Source organism: Microchirus variegatus, assembly GCF_963457635.1.
Source record: "Microchirus variegatus genome assembly, chromosome: 2".
In the NCBI taxonomy this organism is placed as follows: domain Eukaryota; kingdom Metazoa; phylum Chordata; class Actinopteri; order Pleuronectiformes; family Soleidae; genus Microchirus; species Microchirus variegatus.
In genome coordinates, this window is record NC_139803.1 from 25,226,631 (window position 1) to 25,253,168 (window position 26,538).

At 39.7% G+C, this 26,538-nt stretch overlaps 1 protein-coding gene across 1 annotated transcript in view; it reads right to left on the reverse strand.

Annotated features, from left to right (window-relative positions):
* Positions 1–5,139: 5,139 nt before the first annotated feature.
* The window catches only part of LOC310940873 (phospholipid-transporting ATPase ABCA1), a gene marked incomplete at both ends in the record, with an annotated part of 116,674 nt that continues 95,275 nt past the window's right edge, over positions 5,140–26,538 (reverse strand). The window contains 6 exons of the mRNA XM_083905909.1: positions 5,140–5,268; positions 11,185–11,428; positions 20,382–20,474; positions 21,685–21,788; positions 23,353–23,487; positions 25,030–25,171. Of these exons, the coding sequence (XP_083762035.1) occupies positions 5,140–5,268; positions 11,185–11,428; positions 20,382–20,474; positions 21,685–21,788; positions 23,353–23,487; positions 25,030–25,171 (847 nt within the window). The remainder of the gene's footprint in view (positions 5,269–11,184; positions 11,429–20,381; positions 20,475–21,684; positions 21,789–23,352; positions 23,488–25,029; positions 25,172–26,538) is intronic.

Below are 26,538 nucleotides of genomic sequence, written 5' to 3' on the forward strand. Positions count from 1 at the left end.
ACCTTTTATGATGCCATCGCTAACAATTTCATTTTTTGTGACTTTGCTCTTTACACTAGATAAACTTTACTAACTCGTGCACCGGAGCGGTGCAACGCTGTTACAAGAACAATAAAGGGCCCTGTGACAAATGTGACGATACCTTGATGGCAGCGACTTCTGATGCAGCATCGTGTGTTTGAACTGAACCCTGTCACCGCATGCGTCATCCCCAACCCCTCGATACCGCTGGGGTCGCTCGCCCACATCAAGCCGACGTAATAAAGCTCTGAACTCTCACAAAGCAGCGCTGCATACAAATGACTGAACAGCCAGTTCATCTGAGGTCTGTGTCAGATAAAAACTTGGAAATTACAGAAACGGATCTAACTTCATGAAACCAGAAAACATCAGTGACACGAGAATGTGGGAATAATAATCTAGAAGCTGTTAGGTCATTTCTCGTGTGAGGGAAAAAAAAAAGGGACGAGAGGACAAGGTATTTTCATCCACTAAATCAAACGAGCAGACAAGATGGAGAGTTTAGCCCGACATGCATGCATAAAAATGTCAACAAAGGCAATTAAATGGAGGAGGAGAGGAGAAGCTTCGCCACAAGACAACAGTGATATTTTACACCAGCTGCAGACAGGGTCACACACTGCGGTCTGCTCTATGAGACATTCATTACCACTGAAGATATACTGCGGCCCGCAACACAAATTTCTCTGCTTCATATTGAGCTTCAGATATGATAAGTGTAAAGCATGACATGGCGAACTATTGTGGAAGCATTAGTCAATGCTTGGTTTCTGCTTTAAACTGAATTGTGCACGATCAATAACAGCAAAATTAACATTTAACATTTCCACTGCTGGCACAGACCTCCCCTCTCTCCTGCAGGGAAAGGTCTTCATGCACCTTTACGGGGACACAAAAGTTAACAAATTATTTCATATGTAAATAACAAATTAAACAAGTCAATAGAGTCAGGTCATAATCGTTTCAGTTTCAAAACGGGTTTGCAGCAACAACAAACTGGAGGCAATGACACACTATGCTGACTCCCTGCTTGTATGCACAAAGCAGCTTCAGGCAGAACATTGTTTTCGCCTCAGGCCAAGTGAATTCTATTTGTTTTGAAGTTCATTTAGAATAAAACTTTCTTTTATATTTCGTTTAAATTCAGAGAGTCAAGGTTGCTTGTCAGAGCTTGACTGCTTAAATACAGCTGCCATAATATAGAAAACATGAAAGACTTTGGAATTATCTTCATGTATGTTCCAATGTCCATTTGTTTAAATAAGTAAAGTGTATTGTAGTGTATTTAACACTGGACATGTTCACATTCTGACAGTTAAACACAAGTTTTAAACTTGAACAACTATGAAACCATCAGTTTTAAGATGTTAATGGGCATATAATGAGTGACGAGGTAACGAGCGAGCAGCACAGGACTGAGACAAACTAAAAATAACAAGGGACTGTTGTTCAAATTAAAAGGGTCATCTTAAAAAGCACTCGAGACGAATAAGAGAGTTCCTCTGAAGCGTCTGTGGCAGTTTAACTGCAGTGAGATGAACAGAGATTGTTCCAATTACTGTATTCCAGGCAGCCTGAAGCAAGAACAGCAAACTTCGAGAACAGAGGGTGATTACAGCGTGAGAGATGGCAGGAGCTTCCTGCACCACTTGTCTGTCGAGCAGATCATTGAATCTCCTCTCACTCCTGCAATCGTCCCATTCCAGTGGACTTTAAACTTGTACCTCGCAATTAGATTGGCAAAATGTCAGTCAAGTCGTGAGAAAGTGTGTCACGTTCAAATGCATTCACATGCTTGAAAAGGAACACACCATTTATTTGTTGCTTTCTGGTGTTCCTGTCTGTGTTTCTCCACTCTATCATTTCATGCCAAATAAGGACACTTTACACCGCACATAAGAGTTGAGATTTTCTATAACGGGTGGCCGATGGCAGACACTGAAATGAACATTTGTACATATGCAAATATAAATACTGAAGGAAAAATGCTGCAGGGAGACAATCAGGAGTTTAAATAAATAAATGAATGCCTACTGTGTCCTACACATGTAACTCTCCAGAGCTGCAATCTGTGCTTATTAAACCTCCTATATATAACACAAATGTGCACGTGAATAATGGTGGGAAGTGACGAGCAATCTCACCTTAACACGAGAGCTTCACCACATCTGAGAAGTTCCCACCTGTGGCAGAGTGACCTGGAGGTCAGCGTTCTAATGAGTGAAGAGAAAGAGGTGAGATACTCAAGTCAAATAAAAGGTTTGTCTGCCATTTAAGAGCTACAGAAAGCAAAGTAAAAAAATAAAACAAACAAACTAACTTACCAACTGTCGATCAGTGCATCCTAATGGTCTGAGTTAGAACAAGGATACATGTGCGAGACTGCAACAGAGGGTTAGTAAAACAAAGGACAAAACAACCACTAAAGAGATTTTTAGTGGCCTGAGAACAGCAATGGATGAACATTAAAGTCAGGGTCACATTACACTGTGTGCAAATGTTTAATAATGGTTTCTCTTGGCATGAGGCAAGTACAAAGAGGAGATTGTTATTCTTAGCAGAGGATTATAGTAATGTGAGGACTTCACACAGAAGCAATCGAAACCAAGTCTCACTTGAAGTAAAGCGCTTTAAGAAAAAGAGCTATGGTGTTTTAAAACAGGAAAGTCCATCAGGAACGGATGATGCCTTGTTATCTAATCAAAACCCAATATTCGGAAAACTCTGTGCATTATTTCTCGACAGTTTCATCATTGCAACTTGAGTTTGACAAGAAGAAGAAGAAGGCACAGTAAAAACAAACAGCTTTCACGGTGACTAGTAATATTTTCTTTCAGCTAATCTGGCAGCAGCCTTTTCATGTTGTTAATCTAAACGACTGCTTGCACACTGATTAAATAGAGGAGAGTTTGTCTGTGAGCAACAGCTCCAATTGTATTGAATTTGGTAGAGACGATTGTGGAATTTCAGCGAGTGTAGTAATGAGCCATGGCACGATGGTGACGACATTCCTAGTTTTACGTTTTTTACGTTAAGACACTTAAAATATATAGTGTAGAGTATAATAAAATACAGCTTTGATTTAAATAGATGGATAGAAAATATCAGTACACATTACACACAATTATAATGAAATAAAAATCATAATTTACATAACAGTACATTTAAAATAGCTTTAGTCATAATATCAACAAGAGGCAGAAACAATGTTTCCCTCTTTCCCTGAACAACAACTGAAAAGAGGACGTGATTGTCTGTCACGCTCCTAAGACAGTCTCATGAACCAAACAAAGTTTATGTGGTTTCAAATCCTTTGCAGTCTTGGAATAGTGTGGTGTTATGTTCAGCCATTTACATTGAAGGCACTTTTACAGATTTCTTTTCTTAAAATTACTTAATAAGATCAGAGCTGGCTATTGCTGATATGATATGATATGAAAAACATAGTTACATTGTTATTAAGACAAAATAAATGTTGCTTAGAAACTTTAAATAATTACTTTGGTACAGTTGGTAAGACCGACATAAATTACATCTATTCAAACTAAATTGAGCAAGTGTCTAATTTGTCCAGAGGAATTTTAACAGTGAATATAAGGCACAGTTCTATGCAGCATCATCACTAATTGTCAGTTTTTCACTGGGTGTTTGGAAGGGACACTGTGACAAACATATTTACTCAATCACAAAGATACACAAAGATAAAATAAGAACGATTAAAAAGATAAATACAATCTGCGTCTAATTGCTCTGAATAAAAGTTGCCAGTAAGCTGTGGATGAAACACTTTACTGGACGTGTTTCCTTTATTTCCAACCAAACATGTTTGACAGCTGGTTGACTCGGACTAACCTCAATGTCTTTCATTAAAACACCATCTACAGCTGATTGAAGGCTCACTGAGGCATTCAAAGCCAACACACTTGACAGAGTTGTTATTAATCATTTATGCTCGGTGGCAATCAATGCATTGCCTGTCAGCGACTCACAGTGTGAGGTGAAAAACTCATCGAGCTCTTGTGATTTGTGTGTTGATGAAGGAATTTCACTTCAGTCGCTTGTTGATTTGCTCTGAGGCGCGATTAAATGTGAACATAAGCGATGTGACTTTCTTGATAGCGCCATCAAAATACCTGACCTGATCAGCGCCACGTCACCAATAAACCATCACACTAAAGTCCATGCCAACCTACAGTGCAGCACATAAGCAGAATATTGACAACAACAATAAATGTAAACAACTGTTGTTTTCACGAACATTTTAGCCCTTTTGTGTTCTTGAGGTATATTAACCTGTGTATAAAAATGGATGTAGTTTTCTGGTTTGAAAAGTGAAAACCAAAACCTAGAGGAAAAAGCAGCAGTTAGCCTCCAGGGGGCGAATCTACTGGTTGCAAAAAGAACTGTCAGTCAAGAATCCAAAGGAAAATGAGCCTTGTTTTCTCTAAATTTATAATATCAGTAAAGCTTTCTTTCCCTGAGGAGTTAATGGTCTCAATCCCAGGTTTCGTGTCTTCTTCAATAGAACATGATGCTGATTTTGTAATTGATGTTGTGATACAGAGAAAAACACCAGTGTGTTTGACAGCTGGTATTGTCCAACAGGAGCCTGGCTGCAGGTAACAGGTGTGAACCCTCTGGTCTCAGAAACTGAAATCAAACTGTCAAACTGAAGTTTATTTTTTTTGTTTTGCTACCAAAAAAAAAATCTACATCCATTTTTAAACACAGCCTATGGTGTCAATAGTTTTCAAATCTGACGTTGACATGTCTTCCATGTGTGCTTAGATAATATTGCAACTACGTGGTTGTACTCTTAATTCTAACTCTAGATCTATTGTATTCATTTAATGGTGTCCACTCTGGATGGAGGTTATATTCACAGTGCTACACATTTGTAGCATAAAGGGTTTTGATTTGTTGCATCAGAGATGATTTTTACCTTTTTACACACACAGACAGACACACTCATAAATAGTTCAAAGTGTATGTCGTGTAAACAACTTTGAAGGCTGTGCCTGTGTTAAGTGTATTAATTAGGACTGCATCTTTGAAGAGAAAAATCACATACATTCACTGTTGATTACAATATAGTCAGGGCCAGTGTAGGTGTGGACTTTACACCTTCTCTACTGCCTGGAAGGTGTTGACAGGTGGCAAAGGCAGCTCGTCTGAAGTGTCCACTGGGTTGTTGTAGCCCTGAGACCCCTCTTCTGTGTGCTGGTGCCTCGCAAAATTAACAAAGACCTGGAATGTTAATGAGGAAAAGTTACTTAAAGGACTCATATTATCCCCTATTTCTACAAGTTAACCTAGTTCCCTGGTGTCCTAATGAACATGTCTGTGACACGCTTTGGTCAAAATACCTTAAGGAGGAAGCACCATAGCAGTTCAATCAGCCCTGTTCAGAACGGTCAGTTTTGAGTGTCTCTTTAAATGCAAATGAGACACAGGAAACTACATCAACGTCACTGAGGCTCCGGCAGCCAACAGCAGTTAGCATTTGGAAAAGCTATAATTTGCCGACTCTCGTCGACACATTGCTGTCATATATAAAATGTATCTGCTGGACACCTAAATCCTCTGAGGCTGGAAGTTTGTGTTGCACTGTGCAGCCAAGAATAGGACACTTTGCGGACTTCTGTTATTCCGGATACTATTGCCCTCTCCTGCACTCTCGTGTTTTTTAGGGACAAAGCGGAGCTCCACGAGACAACAATTCCAGGAATGTCTCATTGCGACGTAGAAATGTGTACGGAAGGCAACATAGCGTGTTTTATCTCCTGTACTTAGACTGAGGCTGACCACAAAAGCATGAGTGAGTCATCTTTGTTCACACTTAGGTACCTCCAGAGTCCCAAATATAAGTATTAAAATTATTAAAAAGTTGATTTAGCATAATATGTCCCCTTTAAAAATTAAGACACACAGGGCTAAAATGCTTGAGGACATTTCTCTACCCATGTGAATTTTGCTCCTCCCCACCATTTGCCTCTAAACCAAACATAAATTGTAGTCCACACAATGGGGTGCATGTGAATGAGTTATCAGACGAGAGCTATAAAGCATAAAGTAAGCATCTAGGCTCACAGTGAATGTCGGTTTGACATCTTGGACCAGCTGAGAAAAGGAGTAAAAACAGTCATTCTTTCGCTCTGCGATACATTTCGATGTCAAAAGAAATCAATCTTAAGTCGTTCATAAAAAGTCATGAGTGTGTGTGCCGTAAACACTACTGCAGTCCAGGCTTTTTGTTTGTGTTTTGTTGTTTGTTAGCTTTTGCTGTCTGCTGCGAATTAACCACGCAGATATTTTTCTCTCTCTCTCTGCAGACAGAAGCTACAAAGAGAATCTAAAATGATGAGAGAGATTCTCTGCAGCCGCGCAAATATATAAAGGCATGTGGTTAACTGGATTGTATTTAAAATCTTGATAAAAAAATAAAAGAAACTACTCTGTCATCTCCATGGCTACAAACTGATACGACAATGAATGACAATAACGGGATCTTTTAAGGATTTTGTTGAAAAGAAACTTAGAAAAAAAAAGATGCCGGTTATAATCAGCCATCGATGTAATTGAATAAGGTGCCTCCTGATAATGTATGTTTAACTAGCAACTCTTTTTATACAATTGAATTTGCAAGCCTTATTATTGAGCAAAGGAAAAGGCTTTTCAATTACTGTGCTCTACTGCTTCTAAAGCTGTTGTTTTTGATTGTGTGCATTGACAATTTTACTTTATTTAAAGGTCTCATATTATATCCTATTTCTCCAAGTTCAAGTAAAACGAAACTTAAAGGACAGGAAATTATATCAGCCACAGAGGCTACTGGGAGCTAACAGCATTTGGAAAAGTGATCATTTGCAGGCTCTAGCAGGCACATTGCCGTCATATATAACATGTATCCACTGGACAGATAAATCCTCTGAGGCTGGAAGTTTGTGTAGGACTCTGTGCTGCACTGTGGAGCCAAGAATAGAACTTTTCGCGGACTTCCGGTTTTCGGACATCGTTGCCCTCACCAGCACACTTGCGTGTTTTACGGACAAAGCGGAGCTTCGAGGAATTTAGCGCATTTTGACGTCCCAATGAGTGCGGAAGTCAACATCGCGTGTTTCATCTCCTGTACTTAGACTGAGAAGGACCACAAAAACATGAGTGAGTCATCTTTGTTCACAATTTGGCGACTGGTAGGACCTCCAGAGTCCCAAATTAAAAAGCATAATATGGGACCTTTAACTTACGCAGTAACTATTTTTCAAACACATTTTTTTTTCTTATGCAGGACAGAGACACTGAGCACACCTGCTGTTTACCAGAAAGGCCCTGGTCTTACGTTAATCCAGGAAGCAAGGGAGGGTTATGGAAACTGTAAAATAGCAGATAATCTTACAACAGAAAAAAAGCAAGTCACACCTGTCGCACCCCTGAGGCCAGGGTTCGCTTCTGCTCCTGTGATATCAGACCATGAACCAATGTGTGTCAAGGTCAGGGTTGTCAAGACATAACATCAACAAATGTATCGCCCGCCTATCTCTTTCTCTTACTCTGCCTCTGACCCAGGTCTGATATTGGCTGGATGTGCTGAGGTTTGCACTCTATTTCATATTCATAGTTGAGCCCAGAGAGTTTGTACAATAATTTATAAGCAAAATTTGCCTTTGACTTTCTGAAAGAGCTTTAATGGTGCAGCTGACAGCATTTTCGTCAGAAGACAACCACGGCACATTCTTCCTCTGCTTTGTGATGTGATTGTCCCTCATAATACTGCGCTTTCTGTATTTAGTCAACCATCCAGTCATGACCTAAAAGTCATGCACCAGCGCTGCTGAGTGACATTCTCTTAATAACAGATGGATACGGCCGTTAATTACATTACAGAGGAAGCATTTGAGTGTTTATTTGATGCTCGTCGAGGCAGAACAGAAGAGGTGAAGGACACTCAATCTCCCAATTAACTTCTGTATATGTATCAAAGGAGTCTGTGCACAATGGGAAAAGGCACGTATGCATTATGTGTCATTCAAACGGTGTGTCCATGTTATGTCATAAAAGTGCAGCGATTTTTTTAATGTTTTTAAGAGGTGAGAACTTTTCTTTTTAGCCCCTTCACTCCTAAAACAAAAGAATTAGACGTAGAAAAAACTGTGGCTCTTATGAATAAAATATGAAAGGAAAACATTAAATGACCATTATGAGGTCTGTCCCTGAAAAAAACATGCTATTATTAGACACAGTTTGAATTGATTTTTGGTGGCAGAGCAACCCTTGACATGTTTTCGTCGCAATAGGTTAATGTGGGCAACATTTTAGTGATTCAATTAATAGGTGGACTGAAAAAACTAATTTCATTTGGAGTCGTCTCTGTCAACATGATTTGAATTTACAGTGGGCTCATTGCAGAAATGTTACATGATATCATCATTACAGAACACCAACTATCAGGTTTCCATTGTATTTGAAGCTGCAACTGATGTATTAAAATGATGATGAGAGTTCGTTTTGTTAAGTTTGTTTCGTAAATAAATAGAAATATATATATGTATATATATATACATATATATATGTTGAATAATTTCAGCGCAGAGGTCACAATGTGAAATGTCACACACAAAGCAGCAAGCGCTTTATATTTGCACCACACAATAAACAATGTGTTTAAAAGACACTTTAGAAAGTCCCGTTTTCCTTTGAAATGCTCAGTCTGCTCTGCACTGTCCTGGCCATCAATGTTAACGCCTCAGCTCCAGGCTGTGTGGATCAATATTAATTGTAGTGCAAGTTGTGTGTTATACTATAGGTCAGGGCTCTTCTCTATAAATCACCCGCTGAAAAGTGACTGTCTCAGCCTCCACAGGTTCTCCTGCTGTCCCCTCTGTGACCTCCTGAACCGAGTATGATTTATTTACTACTTCTGATCTGGTAAATATTGACCAGAGCAGAATGTGGGGCAAGTTCACACAGAAGAAAACAAAAAAAATTTGCAAGGTTAGAGGTAGTGCGGCTGAACACCAATGATCTGTGCAGCATAAGCAGCATTCTGCTAAAATATCCTCCAGAAGAAACCTAATCTGACAGTAAACCAGACTGGATAAAAGCATTTATATCTTCATAAATTCCTTTCGTGCCATAGCGGAAGGCTAATCTCCCCCTGAAGGGTATATATTTATTTAAAAAAATGCAGTTAAAAAAGGGATTTATCTTGAATTACCACTGTGTTGCTAATGGCAAGCTTGAAATCCCTGTAGTGTGTATTATCACATTAATTCATTTAAATATAACAAAGCTGCAGTTCAATTAAATACAGAGGAAGAAAAACTCAGTGTCATGACTTCTGACCCATGGTTATGTAGTCTGTGAAGAATTAGATGACTTGCTTATTTAGTTTACTTTTTTACTTTTTGTTTTTAGCGTCCAGTGGCTCTTTTAGTTTTATCTTCCTGATTTTCTCTGTTATTTGTTTTCATTATAACTTCTTAGTTTCCTGTTTTATTTTGTAGCTCCTCCCCACTGTATACCCTATCCGGTTTTGTTGAGTTGTCGTCTTTGACTGACACCGAAAAACCATGGCAAACTCAAACAACATCGGAGGATAGTGCTGTCCTCTCGAGCTAAATGTCACCCACAATTTTGCTGTGATATCTTCTGAATTTCTGCTATAAGGAGTGGTCTTACAAATATGATGTTTTGCATTGTTGATGACGCATGCAGAAAGATATTTATGCACAGAGTGCCTTTTGAGAGGGCGGTTGTGTTCAAATGCACAACACTGTGTGTGAACTCATATACAAAGATTTTGAATAATTTGTCTGGTAATCTGCATAGCCTTTATCAGATAATCTGTTCAGTTTAAACATCATATTGTCCAGGTATTTTGAATGTTTCGTTTATATTAGTCTCCCTATGGATGGTGTTGGGCTGTTTGAGCATTTTTTGCTCAGTTTTTGATTAAAACGTTTTTTGATGAGCACTGACACTCATATCTTCCTCTAATCCAAGGATAGGCTATTTAATCCCCTCTTGGTGGCATGGAGCACTGACCTTTCTGAACCCTTCAGAGGACATCCTCACCCCCACCAGGTCATCTTCTGCTGAGCTAATGGTAAGCTTGCAGGACCAGACACACTCACACCCCCCCCCCCCGAGTTACTGATTGCATCAGGTCAATGGGGGCATTTCGAAAAACACAGGGTGAAACCAGTCTATATCTCAACAATCAGGACTGTGTAGTGCACTTGTGCTGGAGCAAAACATGGGCTCTGGTGGAGAGGAACTTTGTGTGTGCTTATATAAATATATAAAAATCTGTCTTGATCAATACTGGGAGCTGGTGGATGAACTATGGCTACGCAAAAACTCTGTGTGGGCCCCATTGGTCAGTCTGACAGCCTAAATGGGAGAAGAAAATGTGTAGGCAGTGATAGATCTTCAAATCTTATCCTGGAATGAGCAGACTACCATTAACTGAGAGCACTTACAATGCTGAATTCATTGATTAATGACCTAATGATCTGTTAAACTGAGCTGTCACAGCACAGAATTACAGTACGACAATAGAGCATGGCCTCGGATGCTTTACAGACTGCCTAAATTCTGTTCGTGTCAGAGGAGATATTTGGAGTCAGATCATGTTTCCTCTGCGTCTGCTCCAAAAAACATTTTGATTTAGTTCTCAAGGATAATCACAGAAATTAATGAACATCTCCAAGTGAAAAACTTGGCTTCTCTTTTTATCAAAGTAAAACTGTTTTTCCATCTGGATTGAGAGGGTTAATATCACATTTGTCAAAATTTAGTATTTAATCACTGCAGCCGTACAATGCAATAATTAAGTTAAGACGATAAAAAAAGGAGACAAAAAACATGTTTTCCGAATCCATACCCACAACTGTAAAATGCACAAATCACAAAAACATAGTCTTGTGAATAGAGAGACTGGAATAATGTACTGTTGCATTTCTATAGTAATAAAAAAATATGATATTTATTAGGCACTAACCCAATGCAAAAATATTTCCAAAGTCTATAAAACTTATTTCCCTGGGTCTTTGAGCCCTGGCATGGCAGAGAGACAACATAAAGGAGTTTTCTGAGTCTAAAGAAGGAAACAATAACAGCTAAAGTTGAAGAGAAAAAAAGCCAACATATCTTTGGCCTTACCTGATCCAGAGTGGTCTGTGACACAGAATAATCCTCCACACCAAGCCTCTGCTGGTGGCTGGTGAACTGGCTGAAGATGGTGGCCAAAGCTCCCTGTGCATATGGCAGCTGATACTGCAGCGTGTTATGATGCTTCTCCTTCAGGACACTGCCTGCGAAGGTCTCCTGGACAAAGTCCTCGACAAGCTTCAAGGCCGGAGGAGAACCACCGACCCTCACTATCACCGTGTAGCCATCCCCGAATCTGGAACACACATCTTAAAATAAGCAGGACAAAAAGCCAAGGACAAACACGCATGGTACTTTACAATAAATTCAGCTTTCTTTAGTAGTCATTATGCAGTGTGATGAATCATGGCGAAGGAACTAAGTAGTTGATGAAATGAAACTGGTCTCATTTCATTCCATTTATTCTCCGTTTATTTCTTTTCAAAAGTCCTGGTGGTGAACTGAAGCAAGGGGGTGAGTCATAAGCAGTTATGAACAAAAGAAACTTGACTTGAAAAGTTCAATGAAGTTGGTGTGAGGTGACGAATAAGCTCCATTTTTGCAATTAGCAAAATGACCTGTACTGCACTATTGTAGAAGAAAAAGGAACACATAAATCACAGAGGGTCAAAACCACCTTAAGACAGAAGTAGCTTTATTGCAGCTAGTGCATTTCGCCAGTGATCGGGAAGCAATACATGTTTAATGTTTAATTGACAGATTTAGTTGGATAAGTTTAAATCATCTGTAATAAGAAAAGTGACTTGTAATGTAATTTGTGTAACATTATCACTGAGCTCTTCAGGTTAAGTCTCACCACTCCCACGTGCATAATACAACCTCAAGCAGCAGCAGGAAGCAGCCGTCTTCAGTAAAGAGGTCTGATAAACCGAGAGTCAAATACTTTCCTCAGGATTTGTTGGAAACCAAAACGGAGCTTAAAGGAGAATACTAGATTTACATTATATTAGCTTTTAAATGTGTTAAATGTCCTTATTTGTTACTCAGTACTCAGTAACTGCTGTTTTAATAATGTGAACATTATGGTGTGGTGTGTAAAATTAGTAAAGCAGAGTACGTTTTGCATTATTGAACAACTGTCGCTTTGGAAATTATGCCAATGTGCTCTTCTGGTAAATCTTTACAATGTGAGCAGCATCCTTAGACGTAAACATTGTCACGGATGAAAATGAGCTGTAGCTAATCTCTAAAACTAATTATAATTCCGCATCTTGCCAGTTATATGCTACGTCTGGTGAGCACCAAATAAGACTCTGTGCCTTGTTATTCTGTCGTTAGCCCTCTTATGACCCATTGTTTTCTACCTAATTAATTCCCTAATGTTGGATTTACCCATGGAAATGTCCATTGTGGGCCAGTACAGAGCTGCATGCAACGAGAGTCACAGGCCCCCTCAGTGGTAATTAGCGATATGCTGAATAAACTGTCGGTCTGCATGATCCCAAAGGGTGTGAGAGGAGAAGTGAGGCTCTCTGCTGGTGCTGAGGAGAACAATGACTGGACCCCTTGGGTAGCAGAGTTCCTTTAGTTAAAGCCTGAGTGCTCAGAGATGACGATCTGCAGAGCAAGAACAATGTAACTGTGCATAAAGTGTACATGAGAATGCCTATTAAATTCTCAGTTTCATTAAGATTATGAAACAGCCTAACGCTACTTGAAGCAAATTTTCACCTTGCAAGAATGTTCTTAAAATCCTACAGGATGTAAAAAGTACATGGTGTATAGGAAATGACCATGAGCTGAATCAACTGAATCATTATAACCATCACAGAACAACCTAATTCCACAGTCACATATAAACAAATATTTAAACCTCACATTGTTTTTTCACATTTTCTCACATTAAATACATTTGGGATGAGTTGGACTCATCCAGAAATCACTTATGTTCAACTGAAAATCTGCTACTGTACTTCACAGTTCTTGGTGTGAGCTGTGCTGGGAATCTTCTCTGTTAACAGATCTGTAGTAAATTGCAATAAAGTGTAGTAAATTCACGTCATCAACTAAGGATAAATAAGACTAAATTAGGATAAATAAACTGTGTTCTTGATTTGCAACTGTGAACCATGAAAGGATTTACATCACACAGAATACGTTTTGTCTTCTTAAACTAATATGCAGACATTTTAAAGAGCTCGTATTATACCCTATTTCTCCAAGTTAACCGAGTTCCCTGGTCCTAATGAACATGTCTGTGACATGCTTTGGTCAAAATACCATAAGGATGAAGCACCACAGCAGTTCAATCCAAAACAGAACGCCCGGTTTAGTAGTATATCTTAAAAAAAAAAGTAAAACGAAACTTAAAGGACAGGAAATGACATCAGGCACTGGGCCACTGGGAGCCAACAGCAGTTAGCATTTGAAAAGGTGATCATTTGCAGGCTCTAGCAGGCACATTGCCATCATATATAACATGTATCCACTGGACTGATAAATCCTCTGAGGCTGGAAGTTTGTGTAGGACTCTGTGCTGCACTGTGGAGCCAAGCACAGCACAGTATTATGTAGTAATTCGCAGCAAGTATCATAACGTTAGCACTTCATTAAGCAGCTGCCTGGTGGACAACCCTTCAACCATACCAAATTGTATTTCACTCTGACCTGAGCTCTGCTCTACTACATTAGCATGAAAGGCCCGTCTAAGCATTTAATTCATGAATGGAATCATAAGGCAAAAGTGAAAATAATCATTTAAAATAGGTTCTCACAATAGCTCAGGTAATAACAAATTATATTCAATGTTTGATTACCCTTTAGTTATGTTCATAAATACTGTATCTACAGTACATCTTAATGGCCTGTAAAACGACACAACCTTTTCTGATGACTTTGCTGAACTAACATCTGTACATTTTGCAGTTATCGTTGCGTGTTTTAACGTTGACGTTGACAAATTCATGGACAGGAGGCGCTAAAGGCACTGAGGAATTGTGCTTGAGAAATAAGCACTGCCAACAGCATGTGACTGAGCCCACACAGAACAAAGGACACACTGTGGACTGGTTTATGTCCAAGGGTCGGAACACTTCTAAGGTTGGGGTGATTGATGTTGAGCCCTTTGATCGTTCTAGTGTTTTCTTGCACAGTGTTCCAAAAGACAAATTCACATGATATGTCACTGAAAACACAGGTGCTTCTTCAGGCTTTCACTTTTGCTCGTACTCTCCAGTGCTGTAGACAATAACTGTGATTTTCAGTTCAACTGCAATATTAAAATAACTGTAAATGTAACTGATACCAAATGGACATTCCCTAAGGTGTCACCAAAATGTCTTCCAATTGCATAACCTAATAATTAATTGTCAAACTGTCTCTTCTTTCAGCCAGTCCAGAAACGATGCCTGAAATCTTTATAAAGCCACGGATGAAGACTTTCATTTTAACAGACATATTAAGACAATTACAAGCACATATGAATGTGTTGTGTATTTTTTTTATTTGTGGGTCTTCAAACAAATCACAATGCTGGTACTTGAGTCTTCACCAAGACCAAGAAAGTGGATGATATCACTCCACTTCTTAGACCTTTACCCACTGACTTCCTGTCTGTCAAAAAGATTGATTCCAAAATATTGCTGTTGGTTTATAAAGCACTGGATGGTTTCGAGGTAAAGTGCATTCCTGATCTGCTGCTATGTTATGAAGAGTTGCAGACCTTTTCAATCATCAGAGACAGGTCTGCTTTCTGTCTGCAGAGACGTCATCACACACTGTACAGTATGTGGAAAACAATCCTGTAAAAGTGTGCAGTTTTGTGAATCTTACAGATGAGCCATTATAATCATAGACATTGGAAAAAGAAAATCACAAAATCTAATACTATCCAAATCCCATAAGGGCTTCATTCAGCACACGTAGGCTGTTTAGTTTTTTTCTTTAAATGCGTAAATTATTTGTGATACACATATTAAATGGTAGCTCGGTGGTCAACATATTATCACAAATATGTTGAGCAGAGGAGAGGCATAAATACAATTTTATCAGGCCAATACTGGTATTGGTAGATACTCGAGGTTGTGATATCAGTATCAACAAGAAAGCTGTTTTGGAGCCATCCCTCGTACACGTCAGACCACTTAGTGTAAAATATTAAAAACATGGCTGTGGAAACGATCATTTATTAATACACCTAAAAAAAAAACTACCAAAGAGGTTTTCACCTATTCGTCTATTGTAGTTATGTTTAAAGCGTGTGAGAAAAACAATAGAATGGATCTCCTAACTTGACAGAGGGAGGGGGCCTGGCACTAACCAATTACAGTTAGGTGCAGATGCAAATAAAAAGCAGAACCAGGATTTTTACCAGGAAAATAACAACATATTCTACTGGGTTTAAGGGCAGTGGTGAAACTAGCTTCCTTTGACAGTAACAGCTTTAGTCAATGGGTTATATTGTATGTGTATATATATATGTGTGTGTATCTACAGACAATCCCACATGCCATACCACATGCTCTTCAAGTGAAATTTAAAGACACAATACCAGCATGAAGCATTCCCACCTGCCTCCCCAACAAAGCAAAATCACCTTCAATTTGTGCAAAGCAACATCGACCATCAGTAAAGCACACACGTTATACCAGAACACTGCCAGAACAGTAATACAGCTTTGTAAAGAAGCATAATTATGGATGTTTTCATAAGATGAAATCAAGTAAAGCGTACATCTTTCAAAACAACTGCCACCAAAACATCACAGCCATCAGTCTCAGCCAAGATGCAAAAAAATAAAACAATGGAGCCAGGAAGCAATGCGGCTAGGGTGAATGGGCGGGAGAGTATAATGAAATGGTGCTTGTTAGCAACAGCAAAGGGGCTTCTCAATTAGCTTCTCCTCTTTGTCTAACTTACTTTTATTTTCTTTCTTGGTGCTGCTACACAGGGGCTTCAGGCAGCACTTGAGGGAAAATGTCTTTCCTTCATTCTCATCATTTTTAGTCTGCCTCCACATTCCCAACAAAACACTTTCTTTCATTTATGATACACTGTCTCGCCTCTCCACATATAAACTCTGACTGCAGGCAAAGGTATGCTTGGATCGAAACTAAAACCACACTTCATTGCATGATCATGGCAATAGCACTGCACGTTTGAAAAAGCTGATTGGCTTTTTAACTGGCATAATGGTTGACATTCTATCTTAATCAATGGATCATGTTTAGATTAAAAGTTGCACCTCATTGTCACAACCAATCGTAGCTTAACACAACATGGCTGAGCCTCTGTGCAGCCATGTCCATGCTGCAGATCTTGCTTATTCATTTTCATTATTTGGGCTTTTCCTCCACACTGGTCTGCTGGAAAGTCATTGCTCCATGTAATTTAAAACAAACACGAGCCAGACACAGATAAGGGCATGACAGGCACAAAATAATTCTGCTGCCTTCCTTCATCTGGGGGAGTCTGGAAAGGTCACCCTCACCACTGGCAAACCTAATATTTGAGTCCACGGGGGTGAGGGCTAACGTGGGGCAAGAGGTCACGCTGTGGCTGGGGTGGTCTGATGCTTTGATCAGGCAGGAAGTCATCCAAAAACTTCTTGGTTCCTGGGGAAAATACTCGAAATTTTACTCAAAATTAAACCTGAAAGAATATTGTAATGTTGGTTGTGTACTTTCAAAATAACAAGTTACTCGTTTAAATTTGCAGTGTGAATTATCATTATGGTTGGAGAGGGAAGGGCGGTGCCTTCAAGGAATGATGACTTCAGATGCTATAATATGATTGAACTGTGAATAAAGGTGTGAGAGACTCATTCATGACCTTGATCTGTCCATAGTAGCAGTTTTTAAAGATTAGTGGTGTAGGTCTGCCTCTGTGTTACAGTGTATTTACACGGTGTTTGCCTGCAATGTTGTGAATCAAAGGTGAGCTAACATGAAGGCATCATGAGGCCTGTAAAAGTTATTACTGTGGGCTTTTCAAACATGTACAGTGCACTTCAACAAGGACCTAATAAAATACCGAGATATATAGCACACTTCGCAGGCCATGAAGGGCATTATGTAAATGTATTTTCTTGCTTGTTGCCTGAGCATAAAAAAATAAGCTTAAATACAAAATCTAATATCTGTACAAGAACCATACTCACACAGCGAATAAGATTCTATCAACAAGAAAAAAGATTATGTGTTATTCTTTCATAGGAAAAGAATTGTAAACCGTATGGAGAATGATTTCGTCCACCGTCTCTGCCAGTGACATGCACTTAAAAGATGTAAAAAATTGAGATAATGGCACACCTGCAGAGCTGAGGCACAGACAGAGTGGGCCGAACTTTATTGGACTTCTCAACGTCAACTTCAGGGGATTGATCCAAACTTTTAAATACGACTCTTGTAAAAAAAGAAAAAAGAAAACCTCTCCTGTGCCCTCAGCGCATTACCTTAATGCATTAAACACACCCCCACCCTCAACTTTTATATCATGCCTTGCTTTGAGCAAGACTGTGGTGTGTACTTACTGAGGGGACACTCTATGAAGTAGTGAATGATATCAATCATTGGAAAAATCCTGCGTTGGCGAGCAGGTGGCCTTCCTAACTGACAATATTATAGGGGAGCTTTTGAAGCTGCTTTTATTGGTTCCTCCACTTCATTTGGGTTTACTTAACACCTGGGAACTTTCATATTGTACACGCTGCCGGTGCTAAAGCACTATTTACAGCCTCTTGTACTTTTTTCAGCTTTATTCCTCCTTTTCCATCAGCCTTTCATAAACACCTTGAAGGGTGATTGATTTGAGGTGCTCAGTGTCAGGACAGGTGAGGAGGATGTTTTTAACAACCAAAGATAAAGATAATGAATGAGTTTCTTAAAATATCTGCTCAGATTACAAGAATCAAAGCACATCCCCAGCCACTCTGACATGCCAGCTACTTCTACAGTAGTTTAAATTGAATATTTTTACTGGAATGAGGCTTGATTGATACACAGAGAGGTTGTTAAAGCAGCAGCAGGGCATCTCACTGATAAAGATGGGGTTATCACTGAATTAAAGGAAGCAGCACTAACAAGCATGTACACGGCTCGGTTGGAAGCCTTGCCACCTGAGAGCAGCAGCGGGAGGAAGAAAAAAAAGAGGAATATGGTGAGATGCTTTTGAAGGAGATGGGTAGGGGGAAGAGAGTGACAGAGAATGCAGGAGGGTGAACATGTATTACATATGAGCAATGGGGGGTCAAAGTGTGAGAGCTGCAAAGTGATGACATTCCACACCCCTTTGAGGGGATTGTAATCAAAAAAGAGATGGAGAAACTGGGGGTGGGGGCAGGAAGAAGAAGCAGGACCCCCGGCTTTGCAGGTCAGCTGCTCATGCCGTGTGACAACAGTGTGCACAGTCCTCCACCCTCTCTGCTTCCCATCTATAAACCAGCAGCAGCCTCTGCTCCTCCATTACCGCATCATGAACATAAACATGAAATACCGGTTTCACCCCACACAAAGCTGAATTGATAAGGCTCATGCAACCTAAATGAACGTGAATGAACACACATGCTTAAACTAGGGTAGGAGGGGCTTGTGTGTGTGTGTGTGTGGGGGGGGGGGGATATGGCAGCACAAACATGTGGCAGCATTGTGACATGAAAGAAAAACAGAGACGACGGTCCTTAATTGCCTTTTCAGTCATTAACAGGGTCCCACACCTCATGAAACATTAATTACACAAAGTGCTTTGGAGATAGGGATGCTTAATTAGAAATTATTCACTGCGCGGTGAGAACTAAGAGATAACATTTCAGTGGCATGTAAATTGTCCAACACGAGATATAAAATAAGCACGCAAAAAACGTCATGCTTATCTGTGCTTCTTCTCACTCGGCCGTCTCGTGAAGAGCTATTCTCTTCTGCTTGATAGTATGTTGAGTGAAGTAGGACACGTGTTAACCCTCTGCTCTCCAGACCTGTTTTAGCTTTTAGCTCATAAATTATTTACAACCTCGCTCTTCCCCCTACAGACAGAATGCAATTGACACAGAAGATCTGGCAATTAGCTTAACATCTAGGATGGATTGATTTGGACATTGCTCTCCCACTCTTTGCATGTAAACTCTCCCTTATTTGCATTCTTTTTAACACATTTCTCTCATAGATCGATCTTAAAGCATGGCCAATAATATGACATAACTTCTCTTGATGGAAAATACCCTTGACACTTGTATCCCTCCTTGCTCTTTCAGGCGTTTCCTCTAAACCCTCTGTATGACTTGAAAAATGGTCTGCTCCACCCCTCATTCCCAGGTGTATTGATCTTTCTTCCCACCCGACGATTGTCACCACGTATTCTTGTCATGAGTGCAGTTCTTGTGTGTGTGTGTAATGTCCTTCCTCTTATAAGATCACACAATGTAGTGGTAATAATGTCACCAGACTGTACCTAAGGTAATGGATCGTCCTCACTGTTATACACTGGGCTTGGGGCATAAGTGCTGGCCTTGGGAAATGTCAGCTGAATATCAGAGAGCCAACCTGAGTGCTTAGAGCTAAAGGCAGGCGATATCTGTGGTGGAGATGTAGCAAAACACATTAAGAGACATGCACAAAGCCTATTAAGTGTGTGCATAAGGACAAGGATGGTGAAAATAGAATTAATGTGTCTAGAGGGAAACAACTATGAAAATGAGATAATGGTCAGAGATTTGAGAGACTGTCTCTCAAATCGGCTCCTTATATGAATCTTTTTATGTAAAATCAATCCGATTTTGTCTATGGATCTATGCCAAAAAAAGGGGAGAGGCATCTTTAGCTTAGTGCACTGAACCACATGAGACATACCTCTTCCAGGTAAGCAAAATAAATGAATACATTATTGTTATACACACATAAAGCTGCAAAGGAAACACTAAGTTTCTTTCATAACAATGTTAACAATATTGTTCTCTTTGGTCTAAAGACCAAAAAATGTGTGACTGGAACCAACAGCTGGTTAGCTTGGCTTAGCATTACAGCCGGTTTCATGCATCAAAGGGTGATGGAGATTTCTGACCAGCAGCCCTAAAGTTCACAAGTTACAGTAACATGGTGTTTGTGTGTTCAGTACAAAAATGTGAATCCACACCAAGCTAAGCTGTGGAGTTTATGTACCATTCCACTGGCAATGACATTTTTTACAAAATGTTCCCTTTTAGCTGTCTAATATATGTTTTTCTTTGAATGCAATAGGTGGAAATAGAAGACACAAACCTGTTCTTTAGATGCTGGATACTTCCGAGACACTTGAAGCGACCATTAACCATGATGGCCATTCGTGTGCACAGTGCCTCACACTCCTCCATGCTGTTGAAAGGAGGACTTTTTCAGTATAATACATTCCCTTGGATATTATTTCCTTTACAGATACAGCGAGAGAGACAATAGAAATTCTGTGTAATGGCTGTTTTTGAGATGTGTGTCTTTCTCATTCTAATGCTCAAATGTCCTTGATCATGACAAGAACACTGATCTTAGACATCTGTATAATGAATACAGCTCATCCAATTTTAGACTACGTTTACTGACAATTTTCTCCTTTCACAGCTAAAGTTTGATTTTGAAAATATGTCTGACACCACGAATGAACAAAACATTTTGTAATTGGAGAGACGGAGTATATTTTTGGAGTCATTTGTTGCTGAGGCAAAACCTGTGAACCCTTTCTGAGGAATTGTTCAATTAGGATTATGACTTTGACACCAGGTCATGCCATGGGCAATAATTAGGAGGCAGCTCTGCCACACTGCAACCATGTCACACTGGACAACAACAAATGCTTTTATTTCTCAATAAAATCAACAGTAATGTAATGAGGAAAATTATTCCAAATGAAAGAGCCACACAGATTATTCACATGAACTGCCAGGAACACTAATGACACAAAAACCAAGGCAATTTGGGAAATTGGAAAATGAAGAGGCATTTGAATTGTAAAAGAGGGTCCATATCAGGTTTCCCCATCAAGTTTTAAAGCTGCAGTGTAAGATTTTGTTGTCGTCGTAATTATTCTACTGCTGAAAATAACAATGTAACATTATTTGTATGCTGTGTCCTTCATCTGAAGATCAGTAATGTCAAGCAATACTATCAGCCCTGACTGATGGAGCATTTGTGTGTTTTTAGTGACACTGCAAGAGCATGTGGAGACTGGAAGTGTCAAACAGCTGTCTCTCTCAAAAGTAAGGAAACTCAAAAATTGCCCCCGGAAATCGAGGATACTGAACAGAATTCAAGACAGTTATTGACAGTTTTTTTTCTTTCCATGGTGGAAAAACAATCAGTCAATATGCCCTTGTGCTTCATGAAAGCTTTTGAGCAGCAAATGTGCTTTCAGGCAACTAACAGTAACTGAAACACAGGAAACAATATATTTCAGTTAAAGTGTAAATCACTGCGAATCCATTTTATGGACAATTTGGTAGCCATGCTTTCTATACAAGGACTGAAAACACCTCTTGCTGGGTGAAGCATGAACGTGTCTATGAAAATCTATAGATATATAGTGAACATGTACCTGTGCGATGTGAGAATGACTGAGCGTCCCTCTTTGATGACACTTAGGATGCAGTCCCACAAGAAGCGCCGGGCCTTGGGGTCCATCCCAGTAGTTGGCTCATCCTACAATAAATACAACCTCTTTAACATTGTTTATATTACATGACACGTTGGTATATCATTGTGGAATGTATTGTGTCATGGTTTACTTGTCAGTTAATGATAGCTGCTTAGGTGTTACACAGATACCCACATAAACCAGTCGAGAATTGTAATGAGTGACAATAAACAAGACGGACAAAATGTTCATTAATGTTATCCATCTACAATACATCATATAAATCTAAGTGTATTCGTAGACTACTCACAGAATGCACACAATGGACACGTGTACTGAAACACTCTCCAAATACACACACACACACGCACGCACGCACACACACACACACACACACACACACACACACACACACACACACACACACACACACACACACACACACACACACACACACACACACACACACACACACACACACACACACACACACACACACACACAGACAGTCTCAGTGACTCAATGCTGTTTCTTTTCCTTAAGGCATGTCTGTCCTTGCATGATTAGAGAGTGACAGTGCTCGGTCCATTGCCTGGTTTCGTTCCAGGTCTGGTTTTCCCTCACTAGCAGAATCCTACAAATCCCATGGGGCATTTCCATCACTGTGCCCAATGTGTCGCTCTGCAAACCCAACATGGCAGTGCTTCAAGGCTGCCTTGGATAGTAACAGAATACTGAAAGTGACACAGACACTGACGACACATTATCCCACTGCCTCAAAGTGAAGACGAGCCATGCTCAGGCGAGTAAATCAGGAGTTTCAGAACAGAGGAGCATTATAGTCTGCAAACAGAGCCAGAAAACTGAAATGGCTGCAAAGATTATTCAGTAAATGTAATTTATTGTGGAACTCCATTACCTGACTAAAATTGTTATTTGGGGCATAATTCAAAGAATCGCTTTAAAATTTAAAGTCATGTATTTATCAGTTTGTAAGCAACATATTCAACTCAAGCTGTTAAACATTTATTGCAGCACATATAAAATAATAATACTTTTGGATGTTATGTTTCTGCAATTATATTTTTACTTTTCGCATTATTTGACCATGTGGCACTGTGGTTGGGACTGTAACTTGACAACCCACTTCACATTAACACTACTTTAATGTAAGCATGTGATGCAGAAAATTAATGTTGTGTTTAATCTGTCAGGCAGTGAGGAAATGATTTAGCTTTCATTTTTAAAGTCTTGATGAATACAAATTCAATACATAAAGTGCATTACAAATTGGTTCTTCCCTCACAAACATTAAAACATGACCAGAAATTGACCACTGAAATAAACACCATGTCTGTTCAAAAGAAAAATGTGTTTTTCATCCTAAAGTTAATTCAGAGAGGATTTGCAATAACTTGTTTTTGGCCTGCTTACTTTTGAAAGTGTATATTAGCCCAAACATCTTCTTGTCTCTGTGCACTTGTAAAAAGAAAATAACTGATCTGAGGTAACATCAAATCCGCACCACATAAATATTGATTTAAAGTATTGCACTCTTAAGTCTTAATAACACAGAAGCCTAGCACATTGTTCCCTAATGTACACCACATCAGTGAAGCTGTATCTCACCAGGAAGATCACTGGAGGACAACCAATCAGGGCTATAGCAGTCGAAAGTTTTCGTTTGTTCCCACCGCTGTAGGTTCCTGCTGACTTGTTGGAATATTTGATCAGCCCCAACTTCTGTATCCCCCACTCAGCCACCTAGTGAATACAGAAATAAAAAGTAAATATTATGAAGTCAAGAACAGTGTTTGCTGAAGGGCAGTAACCAGGTGTGTTTCCATGCACGTGCCGAGCAAGACTATCAGACCTGACTGAGGGAGTGTTTGTGTGTATACACTGGCTGCACAGAGGCGGGTGCGGAGGACAGGCATTTATCCCGTGAAACTGCTGGATGACCAGGTTTTATGTGCAGTTGAATTACCTCCAGCAAATGTTAATGGGTGCCTCTTTGTATTTTCCAGTCAACCTGTTTGCAGCAATCTTGCTTCACAAGTGCAGTGTTGCGTCACATGAGACCATCAACATGTGACACAAGATCTATGCTTTTCTAGTCTTGATGACCACTCAAAGCTGCACATACAGTGCATCTATGTGCAGCACATTGACACATCTTTTATACCCATTCACATGCTGCCAGCACAGCTGTCAGTAGCATTGTGGGGCAAAGTATCTCGCCCTAGGACACATCAGCATGTAGACTAGCTGATCTGGGAATCGAAGATGACTGGCTCTACCACTGAGCTGCCGTTGCCCCTTAACACTATACTGAGAGAGCGAGAGTCATGTGGAGCTGATAGACTTAATCAGCATTGTGTCAAATCATTTGACAATGATTTGAATGTAACAGACGTGTTTATATGTAAAAGTTACACACTAGAGCTTTAAGCTCTGTCGCTTTCAAGGACGAGACGTGACAGCTGGCATCACTGCAAGACCCTCACTACAGGCTGCTGCAGTTCTTCACTTTTCTCCGTGCTACTTCAACAATGAATCATCAAACGTCTGCACAATGTCACCAGGTCTTAAAAGACATGTTTACATTACACACAGACCTGCAATTCTCTTTTGCTGCATATTCTTTACACATATCAATATTTGTTTATTCTTTATGTTATTATGACATGTGTGGTTTGGTCGGAGAATTGCTACCAAAACCACAATGGGACACTGTACAATTTCGGGTTATGGGAGCAGCAGAGAACTGAGTTCCATTGCACAACTCGGAGATCAAAGCCCTGGCGCCGGGTCTAAGGCCTGCAGTCGCCGCCAGCGGATTCCATGTTTGATCTTACTGTTGGAGAATAGGGCAGTGCAAAAAGGAGTACAGGGGGGCCGCATCGGCCCGGCCACTCTACTAGGCATTCTGAATAATGTAGAGCCGTAACCCACAGCTGCTGCTTTTCTACCACTGGTCATTTTTCATTATGTATGTCTTCTCCAATTGAGGTTATCCATCACACTGAGGTGCGATCGGCTTGCCCTCCATGCATCCTACTTGAAAACTATTAATGCTGGATGGTAAAAACACAAACAATAAAAACAATCTGAAAGGAAATAAACATAAATCGTGGAAAAATAAATAAGCGGTTCTTTAACCATCCTAACGAGTTTCTCCAAGTATGAACAGCAAATCTGTAGTAATCTCTGCCTTGTCACTCTCAGTGCAGCTCTATAAAATATCAGCTGTGAGGGTAGCAGTGAGTTTACTTGTTAACATGTTCCAAAGGGAGTAATAGTTACCATGGCGACCTCATGTTCTGGTACTCCCCGCAACCTGGCGTAAAACTCCAGATGTTCTCGTCCAGTGAGCAGGTCATCGATAGCATCAAACTGTGGACAATAGCCCATGTTCTGGTGCACATCCCTCATTTCTGTTCGTATGCTGGCAAAAAAGAACACATGTATTATTTGACAAGTGATGCCATCAACTTTAAGTTATAATGTCTCAAGTTTATATAAAATTTTTTAGCAAGCCAGAGACTATAGCATGAAATATGAGAACCGCTCTGAGGCCAAGGAGCATACAACATGTATTCTCTTTCTTGCATCCCAATGAGAGCTCCGACTGAAATGTATTTGCTTGGAAGGATTCATCAAATATTAACAATAACTTGTTACAAGAAAAGGAAAAAATCAGAGCTGAGAGAATGGAGGCCTGTGCTTCTATTTAAAACTCTTCCAAAAATAATTGGGTGAAGCAGAGTGGTTCGTTTACACGGTTTGTGCTCGTGGTATCAGGCAAAATGTCCCAAAAACAAAAGAAATAAATGCAAATATGGATGTGACTGACTTATTAACATTCACCTGATAAAGTCCAGCCATATAATAACAGCAGTAGAAGTTCTGGGTAAATAAATTGCCAAATTTTTTTGGAAACCATAATATAAATACTTTCACCACCTGCAGGGAGCAAATGTTTCACCAGACTGTATTGATTTAAGTTGCTTAGCTTTTTTCAGGGATTGTAATGGAACCAACTTTGTCATGGAATCTTATTTTTCTGGAGCAATGGTCACACTGCTCCGTTTGATTTAGCTCATTTAATATTAACTTCACCCTACAGAATGTTTTGTGGCTCTGTGTGTCTCTTTGTCTGTGCTTCCACACTTGCACTTGCCAATATGACCAACAGAGGCCACCAGAGGCTTGTCGCATGAATGGGGTGAGGTCTAACTTCTCTTTGCCTTGTTTGTTTTAGTTGGAGGGTAGGTCAGCCTTTATTTACCCGACTGCGGAACAACCATCAGCCTGCAACAGTTTGTTTATACAGTACAAGCTGGACTGATTCTGCTGATGGATGTCATACAGAGAATTAACCCTTCACATCGCTGACAGCCCTAAAGATTTATTGCCTACATAATGTTTACTGCTTACATTCAATGAGCTGTTAAACTTAGCCTAAAGGCTGGAAACAGAAGGAATAGCTCGCCTGGCGCTAGCCACAGGTTCAAATCTGTCTTACCAGCATTTTCATAACTTTCCAGTTGACTTTCTATAAATAATGGTTAAAAGAATATATGTGCTGCCTTAAGACATTTACAGTTTTGCACTTTTTTGTATTTTTTATTTTTGTTGTTGTTGTTTATGTTGATCCATGTTTGCAACTGAAACTGAATTGTCGTCTGGCATTTCCATTAATAAATACTTATGTATGGAAGTATTTTTACCATTTTTAATCATGACAAGACAATTTATGGTGATGTCACTTCCTGTTAGGCCTCTTCCTGTCAAACAAATGCTTGTTCTGAC